The 19,010-nt window shown below is 33.7% G+C and overlaps 1 protein-coding gene across 1 annotated transcript; it reads right to left on the minus strand.

Moving 5' to 3' along the window:
• Window positions 1-244: 244 nt before the first annotated feature.
• LOC133213718 (cilia- and flagella-associated protein 47-like) lies at window positions 245-18,567 on the minus strand (the record flags this gene model as incomplete). The annotated part of the gene is made up of 5 exons (XM_061356139.1): window positions 245-406; window positions 1,854-2,025; window positions 14,172-14,333; window positions 17,705-17,799; window positions 18,408-18,567. Coding segments are annotated over 5 exons (751 nt in total), but the record flags the coding sequence as incomplete, so codon positions are not given.
• Between the last annotated feature and the right edge of the window lie 443 nt (window positions 18,568-19,010).

The raw sequence follows: 19,010 nt of genomic DNA on the forward strand, positions 1-19,010 counted from the left end.
GTCACAAAATAAGCATTTGGACCTGTTCCATAAATTTCCTCTTGAGAGCCAAGAGACTAAATGCAGTATGTTTCTGTCTTCTACAGTATAGATTCAAAATCATGTTACCTATAAAATACAGCACTTTAAATTGATGAAATAGCTGCAGCCCAGTTATGATTCTGTTGCTCAGATCTATCCTATCTGATGTTTGAGAATAGGTTCTAGCCTCAGAAAACTGCATAAATACTTTACATATTTTTACCTTGTCTGGCTTGTAAGCTTAAAGCCAACTATAGATTCCTTATTCAGGCCAACTGCTTCAATGTTGATGATATCATCCACTTCTGGCTCCAAAGCAATGAACAGAACTGGAAACTTCCAAATACCTCCTGCAGTGTACTGTACTACAAGAGTTGCTTCATTCCTTAAAATTTCAGATAGAATAATACATGGAAAAACATTATAAAACATAAACTGAGTAAATGTCCAAAATAAACTTTGAGTGTGTAAAACTATACTACAGTAAAATGAAAATACAGATAGCTTTAGCTGGAATACATTCTTAATTTTTCATGGTATAGTATGTACCAGTTGCACTTAGACTGGAACATAGACTAAATAGTACTCAATATTTGCAGCAAAATACAAGAAAGAACATAATAGTAAAGCAAAATAATTGGCACACCCATGACATTTGTTTCTTCTGCTTACTCTCTGTTGAGTTAAACAAATTTAACTCAATATTTTTACTTATTATTCTTTATGTACTGTGTCAGAGAATTTTGTCCAGAATATTTCAACAGTTCATACTGGAATCAAATATATCTGACAAAGGTTCATGTCCTTTAGAAAAATTTCAGACTCTAATCTCCTCAGACCCTCTAAGAAGAAAGCTGGTGCTGTAGATTTTGAGATAAAGAACCTAATTAATTGTAGTTATTGAGTCCTCTACATGAAGCCTGATAAGTCTCAAGCACAAAATGATAAAAAAAACCAAAATAATAAAATAAGGAAGGAAAGTGTAGAGATAAAACAGTTTTCTAAATTGACAGTACATGGGCTGAGTGGATAGTCATTCCTAAAGGTTTGCTTCTTGTTCGGTTGTCTTTTGGACTAGTGGAAATAAGCGCTCCCTCCTGCATCCTAAAAATGCTCTCTTTGCTTGCAACCTATAATATTCGGCAGTGACTGCTCCCTAATCTTCCTCATAATGTTGAGCATCTGAAATTATCATGTGCCTGCAAGTTACTGAATCTTCATTCCAACTTCCCATACACATCTGACTGCTTCAACAGGAATGTGCAACTTCTTTCTCTCTGAAAGGATCCCCCTTTCACAGCTTCTTTTCAAAGAGGTGGGAAAATAATGTAAATCAAAGCAAATCTGTAATTTTTCACATCACAGCTATAAAAGAGGATAATATTTTCCTGTGGACTGTTGTTACTGGGGATGTAGAGACTAATTTCAAATTCAACAATCCCATTCAGCCAAAGAATATGCACACATGCTTTCTAGGAAAACTTTTTCAAGACTGATAGACCATCTTGTCTGCGTAATTTCTATGAATTTTAAGAACAACTACATTTTATTGAAAGTCTTTCAATACTCCAATGTTTAGAAATAAATTGATGCACACACAGACTAATGCAGTAACTCAACAGAGCCATCTCACAGACAGCAAAAAGAAACACTGTCAGTTTTAATACCAAAGATACCATACTGAGAAGCAGCAAGTGAGAAAACTTACAATAATAGATCTTTGAGGTGAAAACAAAATGAAGAAAAAAATGCAGGGTGATGCCTACATAGCTAAGAGTGACCATGCAGTATTTTATTACATATTCACTTGGTAATAAGGAACAACAGCTTACCTCATTGGTTTGTTAGGTGCAAACACTATATTAAACACCAGCGTTGCAATTCTGGATTCTGTATCCCATTCTCTTTCAACAAGATGCATACCAACCAAAGATTCGAGCTGAGATTTAATTTCATTTGATTGATATTGCAATTCATACAGAAATTCCTCTGTTGTAGAGAAATCTAAATGATACAAGAGAAAAAAATATCAGTCTGTGCACACCCTAGCATCACACAGTTGGCTGGCTAGTAGCTACAATTCTTTAATTACTAAAAATGACAAGTAAACCCACTAGATATCCAAAGCTCGAGTGATTTGCTCCTGATGGCATAACAAAAACTTCCAGTTTCATATGGCAGACTATATTGTTTCCAGCAAAATGAAAGCTGAAAAACTTACTTAGGAGATGTGACCAGTAGTCGCAATATTGTTCTGGCAACCACTTCTGCATTATGGTGACCTACTTCTAGTGCATCAGTCAAATGAAAATTGCATGAATGTAAGCCATTTGACTAATGCTGCTGGGGAAAATCTCAAAAACAAAACAAACAAAAAACAACAACAACCCCAAAACCAAACAAAACCCCCCAAAACAAACTGCGGAGACAGTGTTCTCACAGGAGAATGGATACTTGGTACATAAAGTCTGAATAATCCTGAAAGATACAGCAAGGCCATGAGAGGCCTGAGGAAGCCTAAACAAGAAAGGTAAGAAGAAGCTGGAATTCACCAAGATAATGAGAACTGTGGACTGTTGGCAAGCTTTCGAGGTCAAGTTCTCACACCTGTGCTTAACCAATTATATGTTAGCCACTAAAGGTCTTCCAGATATGTATCCAATCGTAATATGCCAAATCACTGTAAGTGCATGTAAGAAATAGTATATAAGGGGTTAAGGCTTTGTAATAAATGGCTTTTGTCTGATCATATTTATCTCTGACTGGGTCCATATATTTTCTGTGGCAACAAACAATATTAATGACATCAGTGCCATTGATGGCTGCGTGCCTGAGAAACAGAATACAGAAAACTAGTGAGGATGTCACTAGGAGCCTCTTTTTATTTCCTGTAGAAGCTATGAAAAGGCCAAGTAGCAATGACATAAGAATAAACATCTGAGTTTCTTGAAGCAAGTGTCTCCTCCTGTGATATTCAGCATACAATAGTAATTTGTGCACAGAAGGGAACATTTCTATGAGGAAAACAATCTCAAGTGGCTAATTTATTTAAAAGTTTTACACATTTTTTATGGACAAAAAATCTTTTAACACATTCACAAAATCATACAGGAGATTCCGTTTTATTATGACCATGTATCTCAGGGCACATTTTTAATTTGCACAGCTTAATAGAATGTGTGCTGTGCGTAACTCCCATGTATGCTTCCCTGTATACGTTTGCTGGGTATAGGGTGGTAGAGATAATTCCCAAGCCCTTCCAACTTGGAATTCTAAAGTACAGACTACATATATAAAAATTCCAAAAGACAATGCAGTTTTAGATAGTTGAACAAAGATTACTTTGATTTTGCCAAACTGTAATGCTACCCAAGTTTTAGTATGGAGCTGTCTTCTTACGCTTGTGGTCCTTTATCCTTTTCTGAAATGTACATATACCTTCTTTCTACTTCATTACTAACAAGCAGCTTGAACTTTTGTTGCCAATATTATTGTTACACAGATTAACCATATTAAATTTTGCAGTTTCTATTGAAACATTTCCAACTTTAAAATGGATCCTTCACACAGACACATGTACAATTTATGCTTTATTATAATAAATGTACTTTGTAATAATGAAATGAAACGTGAACTTTTTTACATTTAATAAAATTCCTGAGATCATCCTATATTATTCCATGCTTTGTTGTTTCTCTATTTGAAAAATACAACATTTATGCCATGCATTCAGATTCCAACACAGACCAAAGCTTGAAGTAGTCACCCTAGACAAATACCAAAGCATGGAGATTCAGACATAAAAATTAACTTATCATGGGAGAGAAAAGATGACATCATTTGGGACTTTCCACAGTGACAAAATCACAACTGTTCAGGAGATGTGTCTTTTAGCAGTTATATCGCACAATGCTACTCAGGACAAACTTATATTCGGATGTGCTAGGAAGAAAATATTGTGAATTCCATGCTGCTTGTAGTATTCAAAGACATTTGGTTTTGGTTTGATATATGCATATACCATGTTTTAGTGAAAAGCAATTAAATATTTATTTTTTTTCAGCTTCAGGCTGTTTTGTAACTTGTTCCATGCACATATTAAGTATTTAGTTAAAATATTTTAACATTTACAACAGCTAAGGAAAGATGATGCATTTATAAGTGTCAATATTTGAAAGCCTCATTATGCTGCTCACTTAGCTGGTTTTGATCTGCACTGCTGATTTCATTTAGGACTGTTCAAGAAAGAAAAATGTAATGAGATTTTTACCACAGCTGCCCTGAGGACTACTATATTACCATACTATGGGAAGCCTCTATGAATATGTTAATATTTGATTCTAGAGAATTCCACAGTACACATTCTGCCTAAACAAATTGGAAGAAACTAGAGCACTGGAGACAGAATTAATATTTTCTTTAAAGTAATGTCAAACACAATATGGCATATGGTTCAAATATGCCTTGATGCTTTGCCATGGTTTAAGCCCAGCCGGCAACCCAGAACCACGCAGCTGTTAGCTCACACCCCCCCCTTCCTCCCCTCCATTCCCAGAGGGATGGGGAGGAAAATCAAAAGAATGTAACTCCCATGGGTTGAGATAAGAACAGTCCAGTAACTAAGGTATAACACAGATCACTGCTGCTACCACCAATAATAATAATAATGATAAGGGAAATAACAAGGGAAGAGAATACAACTGCTCACCACCTGCCAACTGATACCCAGCCCAACCTCGGCAGTGATCTGACCCTTCTGGATAACTGCCCCCAGTTTATATACCAGGGATGACGTGCTGTGGTATGGAATACCTCTTTGGTCCATTTGGATCAGGTGTCCTGTCTCTGCTTCCTCTCGGCTTCCCCTCCTCCCTGGCAGAGCATGGGACTCACAAAGTCCTTGGTCAGAGTAAACATTAGTGAGCAGCAACTAAAAACATCAGTGTTATCAGCGCTGTTCCCAGGCTGAAAGTCAAAACCACAGGACTGCACCAGCTACTAAGAAGGAGAAAAATGACTGCTACTGCTGAACCCAGGACACCTTTTTAGCCCAGCAATTTGCATGTCTTCATTCACCAGTTTTCTTTTAAAAATCCTCCGGTTTAGTCCAGGTAAAATTTTTATTTTCTCTCATGCAAACTGAAAAATACACATGCAGATATAAAGTATACCCCAATTAATCCACCTCTGTTCTCTAAACAGAGAGCAGCAGGAAGAGTTTTAGCCGCATCTGACACAACATAGATATGTTTATCAATCCGAACACTGGGAAATTATAAGCAAACTATTTAAACACATCTTGGTACATCTAGGGAATGGAAATTGCTATTATAAATATATTACTTTTTCATATTTCCTGAATAATATTATGCATTATTTAAGTGAGAAAAATGCAAAGAATATGGGAGGTTTTTTTCAGGTAATTGTTCCAAGACAATTTTTTTTTAAATCATTAAATATTTTTTTTTTGTTTTGCAAGGCAATGCATCTCAGTCTTTAAGTGTTTTCCTTTCTGTAAATAAAAACTTCCAAAGGGTAGCATGCTTTTACACAACATTTATGTATGCAGGATTACTGAAGCAGCTATGTTTAAAAGACAAACTATTTCTTCATAGCTCCATTCAGCACTCATTTGACACTTGGCCTTTTCCTGCTTTTGCACTGTCTTCCATGAGTCTTCACACACACTGCTGGAACTCAGCAGGCAGAAGGGAATGAACATTAAGTATGCAGTTATGCATTACCACCAAAAGCAGCATCAGATAGAATACATTACTGTGGAGTAGATTAGATCATTTTAATACAGTTTTCAAGTAAATATTCAAGTGAGTAGCAAAAGTGAATCACAAGAGTAATAAAGGAAAAAAATAAAAGGAAGCTTAGTGGTCAAGAACATCTTAACATTTAAGTAGATGGTATCATCTGGGTGGTAAGAAATGAATCTTGTATGAGAAGCAAATACCTACTTTTTGCTATAAAATGTCATAATACCACAATATCATCAGCAAAATAAAGAAGTTGCACAAGAACCTCAAAAGACCTGGCTGTATTAAAAAATGCCTTTCACTACATTTCTTCCAATAGGTACAAAAATGCCCTCTTTTGATTGGGCATTCTACATAGATTTGTACGCTAATCTATAAATTAATGCTTTAAAGGAGCTGATTAAAATGTTTTGGTTTTGTTTTATATTTCAAATCCATTCTATTACTTTTTCAACACTCTCCTATTTAGCATTATCTTCATTTATCTAGCCATTCTAGCAAATAAAGATCACATCTGTAGCTGAGCACAGTCGGTGTCAAACCAGCTTCTTCAACAACATATGTTATGATGTAGTCTTAATTCACACAGACATTATTTTTTCAATAGTATACCGACTCATTTGCCTCACTTTGAATGTTGCCCACTGAAACCAGTGACAACTCAAAATATCTTTTAATTTAACCATTGAATTTGTAATGGCCCACACAAATGCTAAACTGAAAACGATATTATTTATGATTTCACATATTTTTCCACTGCATTTACTATGATGATATCTATATGTTTTAATGCTTAAAGTAGATACATTAATGACTAAAAAACTTATGCTTGTCATTTGGAAGACCAACTTCCAACACAAGCAGATTTCTTCAGATTTCTTTGCAGGGGCAGTGTGTTTACAGATAAGTCACCAGATAATCAGTAGATCATGAAGCAATAGATCTTTTCTCCAGTTTTTTTATATGTCAGCATTATGGCTATGCTTTTCTCTCTCCCAGACACATTCACACCCCAGAAGTATCCTAGTTTTTAGTTTTCTTTTTTATTGTTTGGTGATTTACTTGAGATAAGTAATTCATAGGGCAAGGTTTATGTTTTGGGTTGGTTTTTTTTTTTTAATGCACCAATGGCTCTAAGTGCCAATTTTCTATAGGTAGTTAAAAGGATACCAGTTATTTTGTTCTACTTCCTTTATCACACTCTTGTGTGCAAAGAATTTTCTAGCTTTGTATATATTAAATTGTATACACTTAATCACTCTCTCTTTTCAAAATTCATTCTTATGCTCGCTTTAGAAAAGTTTCTTACCATTTTCATTCCAACACTGTCACTATGTACAGTCTCTAGTTTTTTTCTCGGAGGCAGAAAACACCCTTTTCCATATTTTGAAACATAACATTTCCATTCATGGGACTGTATCACTTACCAGTTAAAATATAATTTTAACACTGCATGAAATTGACCTTCCAAATGAGAACTGCTAATAGATTTAGCCTATCAGTCACTAGCTATTTCAGTTCCTTCAGTTCCTTGTCAGTTATATGCAAAATACAAATAAAATTTGTCCTGCTGAATAAGAGCAATTACCCATTTAGAAATTAAAACTCCTTCATAGCTACTTACAAAATTCTTCATGTTCAGGAATACAATCTTAAAATATTGTGGATCTGAGCATCACTTTGTAAATCAGCTGTGTGTCTACACAATGTATGGTGGTTTTTCTTAACTAATGGTGATACAATTAATAAGTTTAAAATACCTATTCTGAGATAAGTGTTTTATGACTACTTTAAACTTCTGTCTTGTAACTTCAGTGTAAAATTAGGCCCATTTTGCTTTTATAAAAATAGATTTTTTTAATAAGCCTTGATCAGTCTGGAACAATTTTAAGTGACAAGGAACACCTTAGATGTTTGCTGCTAATAATCCAAATATATTAAATTGCACTGAAGTGTGGCTCTTACTCAGCAAGACCAGCTTTAGGTTTTTTGCTGTTAAAATATTCCTGTATCCAGTATTATCTATTTGCCCATTGAAATTCTGCAGAGCTGACCCAAAGCAATCCAAGACTCTTCACCTGAAAGCTCTGAAATTCGTAATGCTTGAAATAACATCCCTCATAGGTAGCAAAGATCTTTGCCTTGATTTTAAAGGCACTTTTACACGTTTGCCAGCTACAGGATGTAGTACTTCCAGAAGTCCTCCATCTTTTTTATAGGAAGTTTCAGAAAAGGAAGGGCAGCATGGGAATGTGTCTATTGCATGGTTCTGGATGTGTTTTTTTGTGGGTTTTGGCTATATAGAGAAGAACATATGCTAACTATAGTAATTTGCAGTGTGTCTGTTGATTCACAGTCATCATATGAAACTGGGACCTAGGAACCAGGAATTGTTTCTGTTCTGTTTCTTTTTTAATACTGTCATTTATTAGAAGTTTGGGTGACAAAAATGTCAACTTAGGTTATGATATTTCCCAGTATCTTATTCTAAGTCACTAGGCAAATAAGTCTGTGTGACTATGGACTAAAGAACTTCAGTCTAAAGATTTTCTCATACAAAAAGAGATTTTTGTGCTTTGAAACACATAGAAAGCTCCCACTCAGTAGCTCTGCAAATTAAAAAAGCACACTACACAACAAACTAAACACAGGTAAAGGCTAATATAAACTTGCAGTCTCAGATGGAGTGATTTTCTGTGTTTCCTTTCTAATTTGAAAGGCGATATTGAAAAAAGTTTCTTAATAAGTATTGTACATCTATTCATCTCTTCAAATACTATTCTTATAAACGAGATAGAATCTGTGTCTCATATCACATCACAAGGAAAGTTGTTTATAGGTTCCTGACATAATTCCAACACCTGTGCTTTAATATAATTTTGATTCAATTGTCACATAGTAATTTTTCATTGAAAATTAACAAAAAATGAAAGTTTACACACATGGAATATATGTTCATGTGCATAAAATTAAAAAATAAAAATATCAAAAAAATTAAAAAAGTTTAAAAAATGAAAATTTATGCACATTTATCTGAGGCAGAGAAATTGTTTCTAGTACTGTCACTAGAATTTGTAAGAGTGTCTTCGATATTTTTACACTGTACTATGATGTAGCAAAAAAGGATACATTATTTATGTGACTTTTTTAATATACAAAACAGACTGAGCCACAGAGACTGGAACACAGGTAATCACTAGGGTCACATTGATTTGTTTTATTTCCCTTATACAATTAATTGCATTCAGTTATACATAAGATGGAACATCTATACCAGGGTATTGTAAATTGTTCTAGTCTAAAATAGATGTAATCTCATGGGAGTTATCCACTTGTGTTATTTTTGGATATAAATCATGTTACAGAACTAATACAAATTTTGTGCAGTAAATTTCTGGGGTTTCACTCTGTCTTCTCCACTGGTTTAAAGAGTAATGGTTCAAGGTTACAGTTTCATTCATTGTTCCATGGTGATTCTATGTAACTTCTAAGTACTTGTCTTATACATTTAAAATCCATCTGTATCTTCAAAGCCTCAGATCAACTTGTTTTTAAACTGTCAAAACTTCAGGCCCAATGCATTAATTTATAAAATCATAAAGTTTTATACATATTGTCCATAACAAGTGAGGAAGTTTTGTTTTTTCTTTCTTGCTTCAAGTTGTGATTGGAAATGTGCAATGTGGGAGGGATAAAGATCTAAAGTAGATAACTTTATTTTCTCTAACAACAACACTTGAACAGTGCAGCTTCAGAAACAGAAGACAAGTACAGAGAATTTTAGCGCAAAAATGACAGGTTATAATAACCTGGAAATATAACAGCATTTGGAATAGACTAGTATGTGTGCAAGTGTTTGGTAGTACAGCGACTGTCAGATACATGGTCTGAGGCAAACTTAGGTGTGTAAACCCTCTGCTTGCTTTTCTATAATAAAAGTTTGCAAATTAATGCAGCCAGATTATTGTGAGGTGTTGGGATGTTGCAGAAGCACAGCTAAGACCTTGGAGATCTGTGCTGACTATGGTTTCAATTTACAGAAGCTTTCCCAAAATATCTTTACAAAACAATATAGTGGTTCCACTTCTATGGAAGTAATTACAGGAAATTCTGTGAACAAGAACTGGGAGAAATAGAACTTTGGCAAGCACAATCATATAACAAAGTAATTCATAGACTCTTGCAGCGAATTATATTGCCTAGGTTTCCCTTAACTGCTAAGTCAAAATACATCTTTAAGAGATATCTATTATTTGTGTGTTCTTGTTTCAGGGATATGTTATTTTGTGGTAACCAATCGATTCTTTTGGATTTCTCATTTTTCCTGGACATACGTCATACTGAAAAGTAACGGTAGAAAGAATTTCATAATTTCTGGGTTTGTATTAATTTCTGGTTTTGTACTTTGTTAAGTTAAATTAATAACATCAGATTAGTTTATAATGGTTTATATAGTTCCCTGCAAGTGTTGAATATTTTAACTGAGCACGATTTTGCATAGGTATTAGAAAGCAATTTTTAATTTATGTAATGATGACTGTTGTTCTTAAGGCTTGTAGATTTCAATTTTATGAAATGGCAAAGAAACAGAAATGAGTGACTTTTCTGAAAACAGAAATATGAGCAGTTCCAAATCATTCTTCCTCACAACTGACAAGTTGGGGTTTTTTTCCAGTATTTCTAGTTATTATTCTAATTATATTAAGAAATGGGAGTAGGAGGGATGACTTGTGAGAGAAAAAAAAAGCTGAATTGTTTCTTTTTTTAGTGGACTAAGTGGTAACCTCGTATATCAATAGGTAAATAAAGTCCTATTTGAAGTTGTTCATGAAAATACCTACATATATTGCAGTTCATTAAAGGAAACAAACAATACATCAAATCTCTCCCATGTTTCTCTCAAAATAAAAATCAAATTACCAGACGTTAACAAAAATTATATAGTTGACAAAATAACTTATATAGGCTTCCATCTCTACTCTGATGCTCTGTTCTTTGCTTCTACTAGTTCTCTGTTTTTAGCTGGAGTTTTCAACTTTAAAAACAAGGTAGTAATCCATAATAGAGTGACCCAGTTGGCTGTTCGCCACAATGTCAACATTTTCATTTTGCCATTGCTCACAGCTTTCAGCAACTGTTAATCCAAAAGAAACACTTTCTTGTTCTTTTTTATATTGCAGGAATTTTTGAATGTTAGATAACTGCTAAAAATTTACAGAATACATTTGCTGTTTTTGCAAATGGTGGAACAAACTGAAGCAATTGCAAGAGAGAGGTTACAAACGACCATTTCAAACAAAGACAGAACAGGACTGATAAGCATACTTCCTCAACCAGAAGATACTCTGTCTGTGTACTCCACATGCTCTCAACATAGTCAAATCTGGTTGCTTAGAAAGTTGTGAATTTCAGCCAAATATCTATAACTGATAATTTGTGAGTGTTGGAACGTTGTTCTTAGAAGATCACAGAAAATGAAACGTGTATTTCACAATGAATATTTAAAGTAAAGTAAAAATGCTGGTTTATTCAAATAAAAAGTAACAATCTCCATACTTGTTTGGGTGAATCTTGGGTCTTAAATTACATTCACTGAAAATACCAGTAGGGACATATGGAAGAAGATAGATTTAAAATACATAGAGGGTAGAAATATGCATTTAATACATCTGGAAATTATTCTTTAAAAAGGGCATATCATAATTGTTATGTCTAAACCAATACACTTTAATTATTTGATCTCTGGAGCTCTGCTGACTTCTGAACAACAATGTAATTTTAGCTAGACAGTATTTAGACTGTCCCCTCTCTTTTAAGAAATTATAACAATTTACTGTTTGAAATTGTGTCTTCTGGATTGGATGAAATTTAATTCTTTACACAAAAGACCTGCTTGCAGATTTTTCTTCAATTCATGCTTGTCCAAATAATTTAAATACTGAAGCCCAGTAGTAACTTTTTAAATCTGATCTGCCAGTAATTATAATAATTTATCTTTGGATGTAAAAGCTTCTAACTACACATCACATATAAACTCTGATGAATCACTCTTTCAAAACACAAAAAAGGAGAAACGGCTTGCCAGGCTGTTATCTTAGGTTTACACTTCTATTTATTACTGGTAGACTGCAGAAAACTTAGAACTTAGATAGTACCATTAAATTTGATTCCTAATGGGCATCAAATTCATCTATCAAGAATGACATATAATGTCATTGAAAACCATGAAAAGCACAGTTATAAATGATCATACTACTCATGGTACAAAGCATTTCATTACCAGACTTCATTTGAAAAGATGCAATGTCCCAGATCAGTCTTGCAGTATGTGCAGAAGCCAATGGTAATGAATATGAAATATTATTTGTATTAATAAAACACACAATACATATCATAAATCTGTAAGTAAGTCTTTCAAAATGCTGCCTCAACTTGCTCAATGAATGTTATTCTTGGCAATTCAGATACCACCATGTTGGAGGGAAACAGCCCAGATATGTTTAAGGTAGCTTACTCATATGTAACAAGTCAATAATGTTACAACCCATTAATGTAGTCTCTGCAGGACTAGCAATGGGAAGCAGTGAATCATTAAGGGGTAATGGGTTTAAATTTAAACAGGGCAAGTTCAGGTTAGATGTAAGGAAGAAGATCTTTACTGTGAGGGTGGTGAGGCTCTGGAACAGGTTGCCCAAAGTGGTGAATGCTCTATCCCCTGCAGTGTTCAAGGCCAGGCTGGACAGGGCTTTGATCAAGCTGGTCTAGTGTGAGGTGTTCCTGCCCATGGCAGGGGGATTGGGATTAGATCTTAAGGTCCTTTCCAACCCAGACCATTCTATGATTTTTTGATAATGATCAGCTAAGCCTGCTACTCCATAGTAAAAAAACACAACCCTGTACCCTGTATATTAATACACAGCTGTTCTCACAAGGCTGAATAAAATTCTGTAACAGTATTTACAGTTCTCCAAAGAAGCAAGAATCTACATTGAGAACTTCACATCTTTTTATTTTACTAGATTGATCAATATCACTTTGTAACATGGGAATATATAATAATGTGCCCAGACAAAATCTTTGACACCAAAATATGAATAAATACAGTTTATAAATAAAGTTTAAGCTATTATAAGTATTAACTAATTAGGAAGCATATGCTGTGAAAGCTCTTGTTAACTGCTCAATTTCAGATCCCTTCCTGTTTTAAAATCATTCAGAAATAAAATTTGTTTAAAGATCTGGACAGTGATTGTTAATATGAGATCACATTGGTCAGTGGGCAGGGCAGGGGCATGTTTACATGAAAATCATCCTTAAAGGAAGTATCTAATTCATCTTGATTTACCTTTTACAGCTTTTCAGTTTTTCACAGTTCTTTGGCAGGAGAGTTTCTGTAATATGGTATTCCTGTAAAGCCTGTAGTGGACCAGACTTTAAATAGCAGAAATGAGGCACAAAAGCCAAGCTTGCCTACCTGTCAAACTGATTGCCTAATAGACTGCAGTCATAGCAACTTCTACAGACTCATCTTTTATCATTTTACAATGCAGCACACTCTTAAAGTAGGAGCATGGGTGAAGTCCTTTTCTTCATTTATAGCTATGTTAAACACACAGTAAGGCATCTCATTTTACGGGCCATAATTTTTAAATAATATTTTTCTTGAAAAGTAGGATGACTGATCTCCAAAAAAAAATAAGGTTAAGTTTCAAAAGTGCAATAATTGATGAAGGTAAAATGTAACAATTCATAGTTTGTTGTATTAAGTATGACTTAACACACAAATATTAACAGAGATCCTGGGCATATAACAGTAACAGGCATTCTTTTCTCACTACTTATATGTTGTACCGTTCTATTTCAAAGAGACATATGACAAGCTGCTGTATCTGTGAAGAAATTGATTTTCACTGTGTCCTCTGCTGTTTAACAGTAAGTGGAAGCTATATTTTTATAATGCTTTATTGCTTCTTCTGAACAAAGCCTCCTTCTATCCATTTTGTTGCAGATACTGGCCTGCTAGTGAGAATGCATCTTACAAATAGGGACAATCTGCAGATAAATACTTCCTTGCAGTGCTTACACAGCATACTTTTGCTAACGTCAGACTTTGTGCAAGCTATTCTCTTTTAAAGGAGAGATGGCATGTTTGCAAGCCTCACATTCAAGACAGATACAAAAAGATCATTTCAGGCTCAAAGGTGCCTATAACTGCAGACATATGATCATACAAACGTCCCATATTTGCAACAGGGTAGAACAGGACTGAGAGAAGGAACTTCTAAAACTCATCTGTTGTCATGACAGAGCTTCGCAATTGGTGAAGTGCTAACCTTATTTGCAATGTTCTTAAAACAGTGTGGTATCCAAACTACACATTCTTACCATCAGTGACTTGAACATTTTCTTGGGTGTTGGCTGGCTTGTTTGTATGAACCATAGCAGAATTTCTTGCAGCAGGCATAGCAGTTGCAGCAGGAAGTACACCAGTCAGCAGTACTTCTACTCGTCTTTCTACTCTCTGCCTGGCTCGACAGCGTACAACAGCTACAGGGAAGCAAGAACCCAAGCAAACATTGTCATCTTGATTTTAACAAAAAAACCAAAATTGATTTCATCTTGATTTTAACAAAAAAACCAAAATTGAACACAGATGTTAAACGTTATATGAGAATTTCAATAAGGACCAAGACAACTGAAAGCTTAAGCCCAACACACAGTTTCTATTGTTCTGTTTAGGTGAAGTAGTGGAAAATATTGCTAAGCAAACGAAAGTCTGTTCCTACAGTTAGCTCACAATAGCACTTGCAATCCTCTTTTTTTTCTTAATCATGAAATATATCTTTGCTTTAGTTCATTTTTTTCAAATAGAAATTATGGCATAGTATGACATACAAGAAAGAAAGACTGTAAAGAAATTAAAGAATTTAAATTCAAAAGTTAAATGAAAGAATATTGTTACTCTTTGGTTTTTTAATTTAAAAGTACTGTTTTTTAAACTTCAGCTTTTATAGAACTATGACAGAATAAAAAGTATTCTGACATGAGTTTCTCTTTGAAGCATGACAGATCTTTTTTCAGTTCAGTAAGTGATTCTCAAATATTACTTTTTTCATTACAAGGTAGTTTGGTTTTTAGATTATACACCAGATTTTATAAAGCTTACTACAATAGATATAGTTTATCATTCTTTCTGTGCCAATAATTATAAGTGGCAGAGAAAGAGGTATAAAATAGATGCAAGAACTGAAAGAAAAATATATTTTCCTAAAGAAAAGTCTTCAAATTTTCTAGTTACAGAAATCAACATGAAAAAGAAGAGCTGATTACACACTTCTCAGTTTTAAGGTCTAAATATTATTTTCATCAGATTTATACCAACAATTCTTTAAAAATAAAGTCTGAGCTTACCATAAAGATTTAAGGATTAATAATTTAGAACCACATCTTGGTAAATAATCATGTAAAATGGTTTTAAAAAGAGCAATGAAACTCGTACTTTGATACCATATTTATTTATCTTCAACTTTGAGTTCTGAAGCTTGATTAACTACACTTTTTTTTTAACAGATCATTGCATACGAAGTTCAAGTAATTTTCTTTCTCTAAAAAATAAAATTAAAAAAAAAATATTCCCTTGGCCTTTTCCTGTTCAACAGGGTTTAAATTATTTTTATAGCTATCTTCTAGCTCTCTTTTAAGCATTTCCATGAGGGAGAGTTACTGAAATAGTTGATAGTTAAAAACACATCTTTTTCTTCTGAGATGCATGGCCTTGTATTTAAGAATAAATTACACTGTCTGTATTACAGCAGCTTATCAGGTATTTCAGATTACTGTGTGCACATGTTGTGTCACATCATTTTCTATTCCACAGCTCCTCTTACTATGAGAAATGATTTTACATTTTCTTTTTCTTATGTGGCTAAGTAATATTTATGGCTAAAAATCTTTACTCAAAAGTCCCTGAGCAACCTGGTGTAGTCAGACCTGGCTTTGAGCAAGGAGCTGGATTAAATGACCTCTGGTTGTTTCTTCCAACCTAAATTATTCTATCCCACTTTCAGTCTACAAGAATTGGAAAAAAAATCTGGATGATTCTCCATTGTATAAAACAGCCAAGTTGTAATCTCCTTAACATGTACTACATGGATTGTGACCACAGATCATTTTAATTGGTCTCATGAGATACTAAGCCAAGTAACTTATTGAAGTTTAAATATATTAAGATGCAAATAAGAATGATATGAAAGATGAGCTGTCTAATACCGTAGCAAGGCAGATTTTGTTTTTGACATAACAGTTTGTAGCCTTCAGGCAATTTTAAAAAATGTCTGCATTAAAAGAAATGGAAATACTATTTTGATCATTTTTAAAACAATGATTTAAAACCAAAGAAGGTTTCCCGTAAATGGCCTGCTTTGGATTCATATCTTATAACAGAGATTTTTAAAAAGTCCATTTATAACTGAAAACCATAGTCTTTCAGAATTATAGCAGGAATGGATTCTGCTTCATAGATACACTTATAAACAGGATTCCAGGTCATTTTTCAATGTAGGATCTAGTACTTCCTTATAAAAAAATAAATAAATGGCCCAATGTAACACAGTGATGACCAAAGAGAGATACATATCCAAAATTAATTGCATTAATTCAAATATTGCACAGTTTAGTTCTGCTGTTTTAAAGAAACATTTAAGAATTTAAAATTATGTAAGATTTACTTAAGTTCCTAATCATATATAAAAGTGATGTTACTTAAGCAGTTTATGAATGCTAACAGTTTTAATTAATAACTTCTACACCCACAGATTTTGTGATTCTGTAACGAAAAGAACAGCCCAATAAAAGGGAGATTTATCACAAAGTCTGCCAATGAACAACACAACAGCTTTAAATAACACAACAAACATTCACATCAATATACATAGTTTTAATGCTAATGAGACTCGTTAAAACTGTCATTATGGGCAACAGCTGATAGCATGATAATATTCTGCTTCATCCCTTAAGGTATGAAAGTAGAAATTAAAGAGATGAAAGTTCTAATTAATATTATATCATTGGCATTTGCCTGCAACCAAATGGTCCTTAAGCAAACTAAATTGATAGCGAAAATGTCTATTTCTATAGCTTTCCAGAAGTTATTCCTGTACCTTAGTCTATTTAGTGTAGAAAGGTACTATATTCACTCATCAGAAGACAAGATGAAAAGACAAGTTGGTGTAAAACTGTCCCTCATCTAAACCTTGAGCTGTAGTTTCATCAAGGTTATAGATTTAAAATACTATCCACAATTTCTATTTCACAGTTCTGGAAATATATCACACCTTTAAAAAATTGGTGTATCAAATCTATAAACAATTACTATCCCAAAAATAAGTAACAACAAAAATCCTATGAATGTCAGTTATCTTTTAATGTAAGTTAACTTCTCAGTAGCAAGTGGAAAACTTACTGCTATTCACACTAATATAGTATATTCTGGGATTTAAGGAATCAAATTCAAGGCTGAGAGAAACAGTAGATACATACTCCAATATTTTGTACCCTGTAAACTCTCCAGGAGGTTGTTCTGGGTATGCTAGAAGAAAATTTACCCTTTTGTCAGTCTTTTGTTTGATTTACCTTCACTTCTCTAACTTAGCATTAACTGGGACACTGAATGGCACAAGTCTTCAGATATTCAACTGCTCATGACTCCTTTTATCCACAATGAAAACAAAATAATAGGTTTAGCTTCGTTTTGTAGGTTGGGAAAGGAGATTTTATTTTCAGTACATGCTTTTATCTTTTTTAAGATATAGCAAAGCGCTACTGCAAATTCTCATGATCAAGCAGGTGAGAACACAAATGACTTTCATTTTCTTAAATTAATTAATTTTCTTTAATTCGAGTTTTTTGTCATTACTTACTTGGAACTAATTTTTGCTGCGGTGCTTCTGGTAATCCATGAACTGGATAGATCCAGAGTATTCCTTTAATTCCCCCATTCTCTGCTACAGTAACACTGTTTGGAAAATAATTGAGAAGTATCATTATGATAGACTGATGAGACTTTCTTCAAAAGAAATCTAGTCTTAAGAGCTATTGGAGAGTTGAGACTCCATGTTTAGCATTTCAGCATATAAGAAAAATCCAACCAAATCAGAACAGCAATTATCACTTAGTTTAGTGTCTCTGAATATTATTTGAAGGCTATGAGAACATTTGTCCTTATCTGCTATCTCTTATGTCATGTCTGCAATGAAAAAAAATTATACCGTTTTTATGCATTAAATAAAAATATCCATAGAATAACTATTATTAGTCAAATATGTTAAAAGAATTAAAGGCATCTAAGAGCTTTCATTTGCTTAATATTCATAACTGCACTGGCAGCTAGTACTTTACATTTTCTTTATTTAAAGTTAGAAAAAATATTTGATATTGAAATAGATAAAAGTGTTACCCTAAATCTGTATATCTTGCAGGATACCTTTAAAGCTTATGGTGGATAACTAGTGCCTTCAAAATTAGACACTTTATTGCTCTTGGGAGATACACACAAACAGACAAAGGGGAAAATAATAACAGGATTGAGTACCCTCAACTACTTTTCCTATTAAAATAAATTACCTCTGTAAGTCTTTATTTAATTTAGCAGAATCCTCATAAGGCCAGTTTTCACCATTTTCCCTCATTACATGAATTACCACTACCGCCTCATAAGTTTTCATTGTATCTGGCATGAATAACACTGGGATGTTCAGTTTTTGTTTTGGAGCTAATCGGATTCCTGTAAGATAGAACAGAACATTATGGTATTTCAAAAGTTTTGAAAATGATTTGCATCATTTTACTCATATATTTCCTTTTCTCCTTTTTGACTGATACACTACGTAACATTTTATCATAGCATACCATTCTCCCAGTGATAGCAGATTTCATTTTACCCTGCTCTTGCTACAGCCAAATCTCAAAATCTTTTGTATAGTAGCACTCATAAAACTTTGAAATGAAACCCAGGGAGACCCTGAAGGCTGAAAACAAAACTATCATGATTAAGTGAATGTCCCACACTTAATATTCAAGAATCATGTATAATATAAGACAATCCCATTATCTTCTAGGGCCTAAATCATGTTTTTTGAGCATCTGAGGGCTGCCATATAAGAGAGTAACACTGCATAAAAAAAGACTAATCCAAAAGTAATTGTTCATGTTGAAGACATAATTGAT

Source organism: Neopsephotus bourkii, unplaced genomic scaffold (assembly GCF_033783945.1).
Source record: "Neopsephotus bourkii isolate Nb327-2 ecotype Australia unplaced genomic scaffold, CSIRO-AGI_Nbou_v1 NB_842, whole genome shotgun sequence".
Taxonomy (NCBI): Eukaryota; Metazoa; Chordata; class Aves; order Psittaciformes; family Psittacidae; genus Neopsephotus; species Neopsephotus bourkii.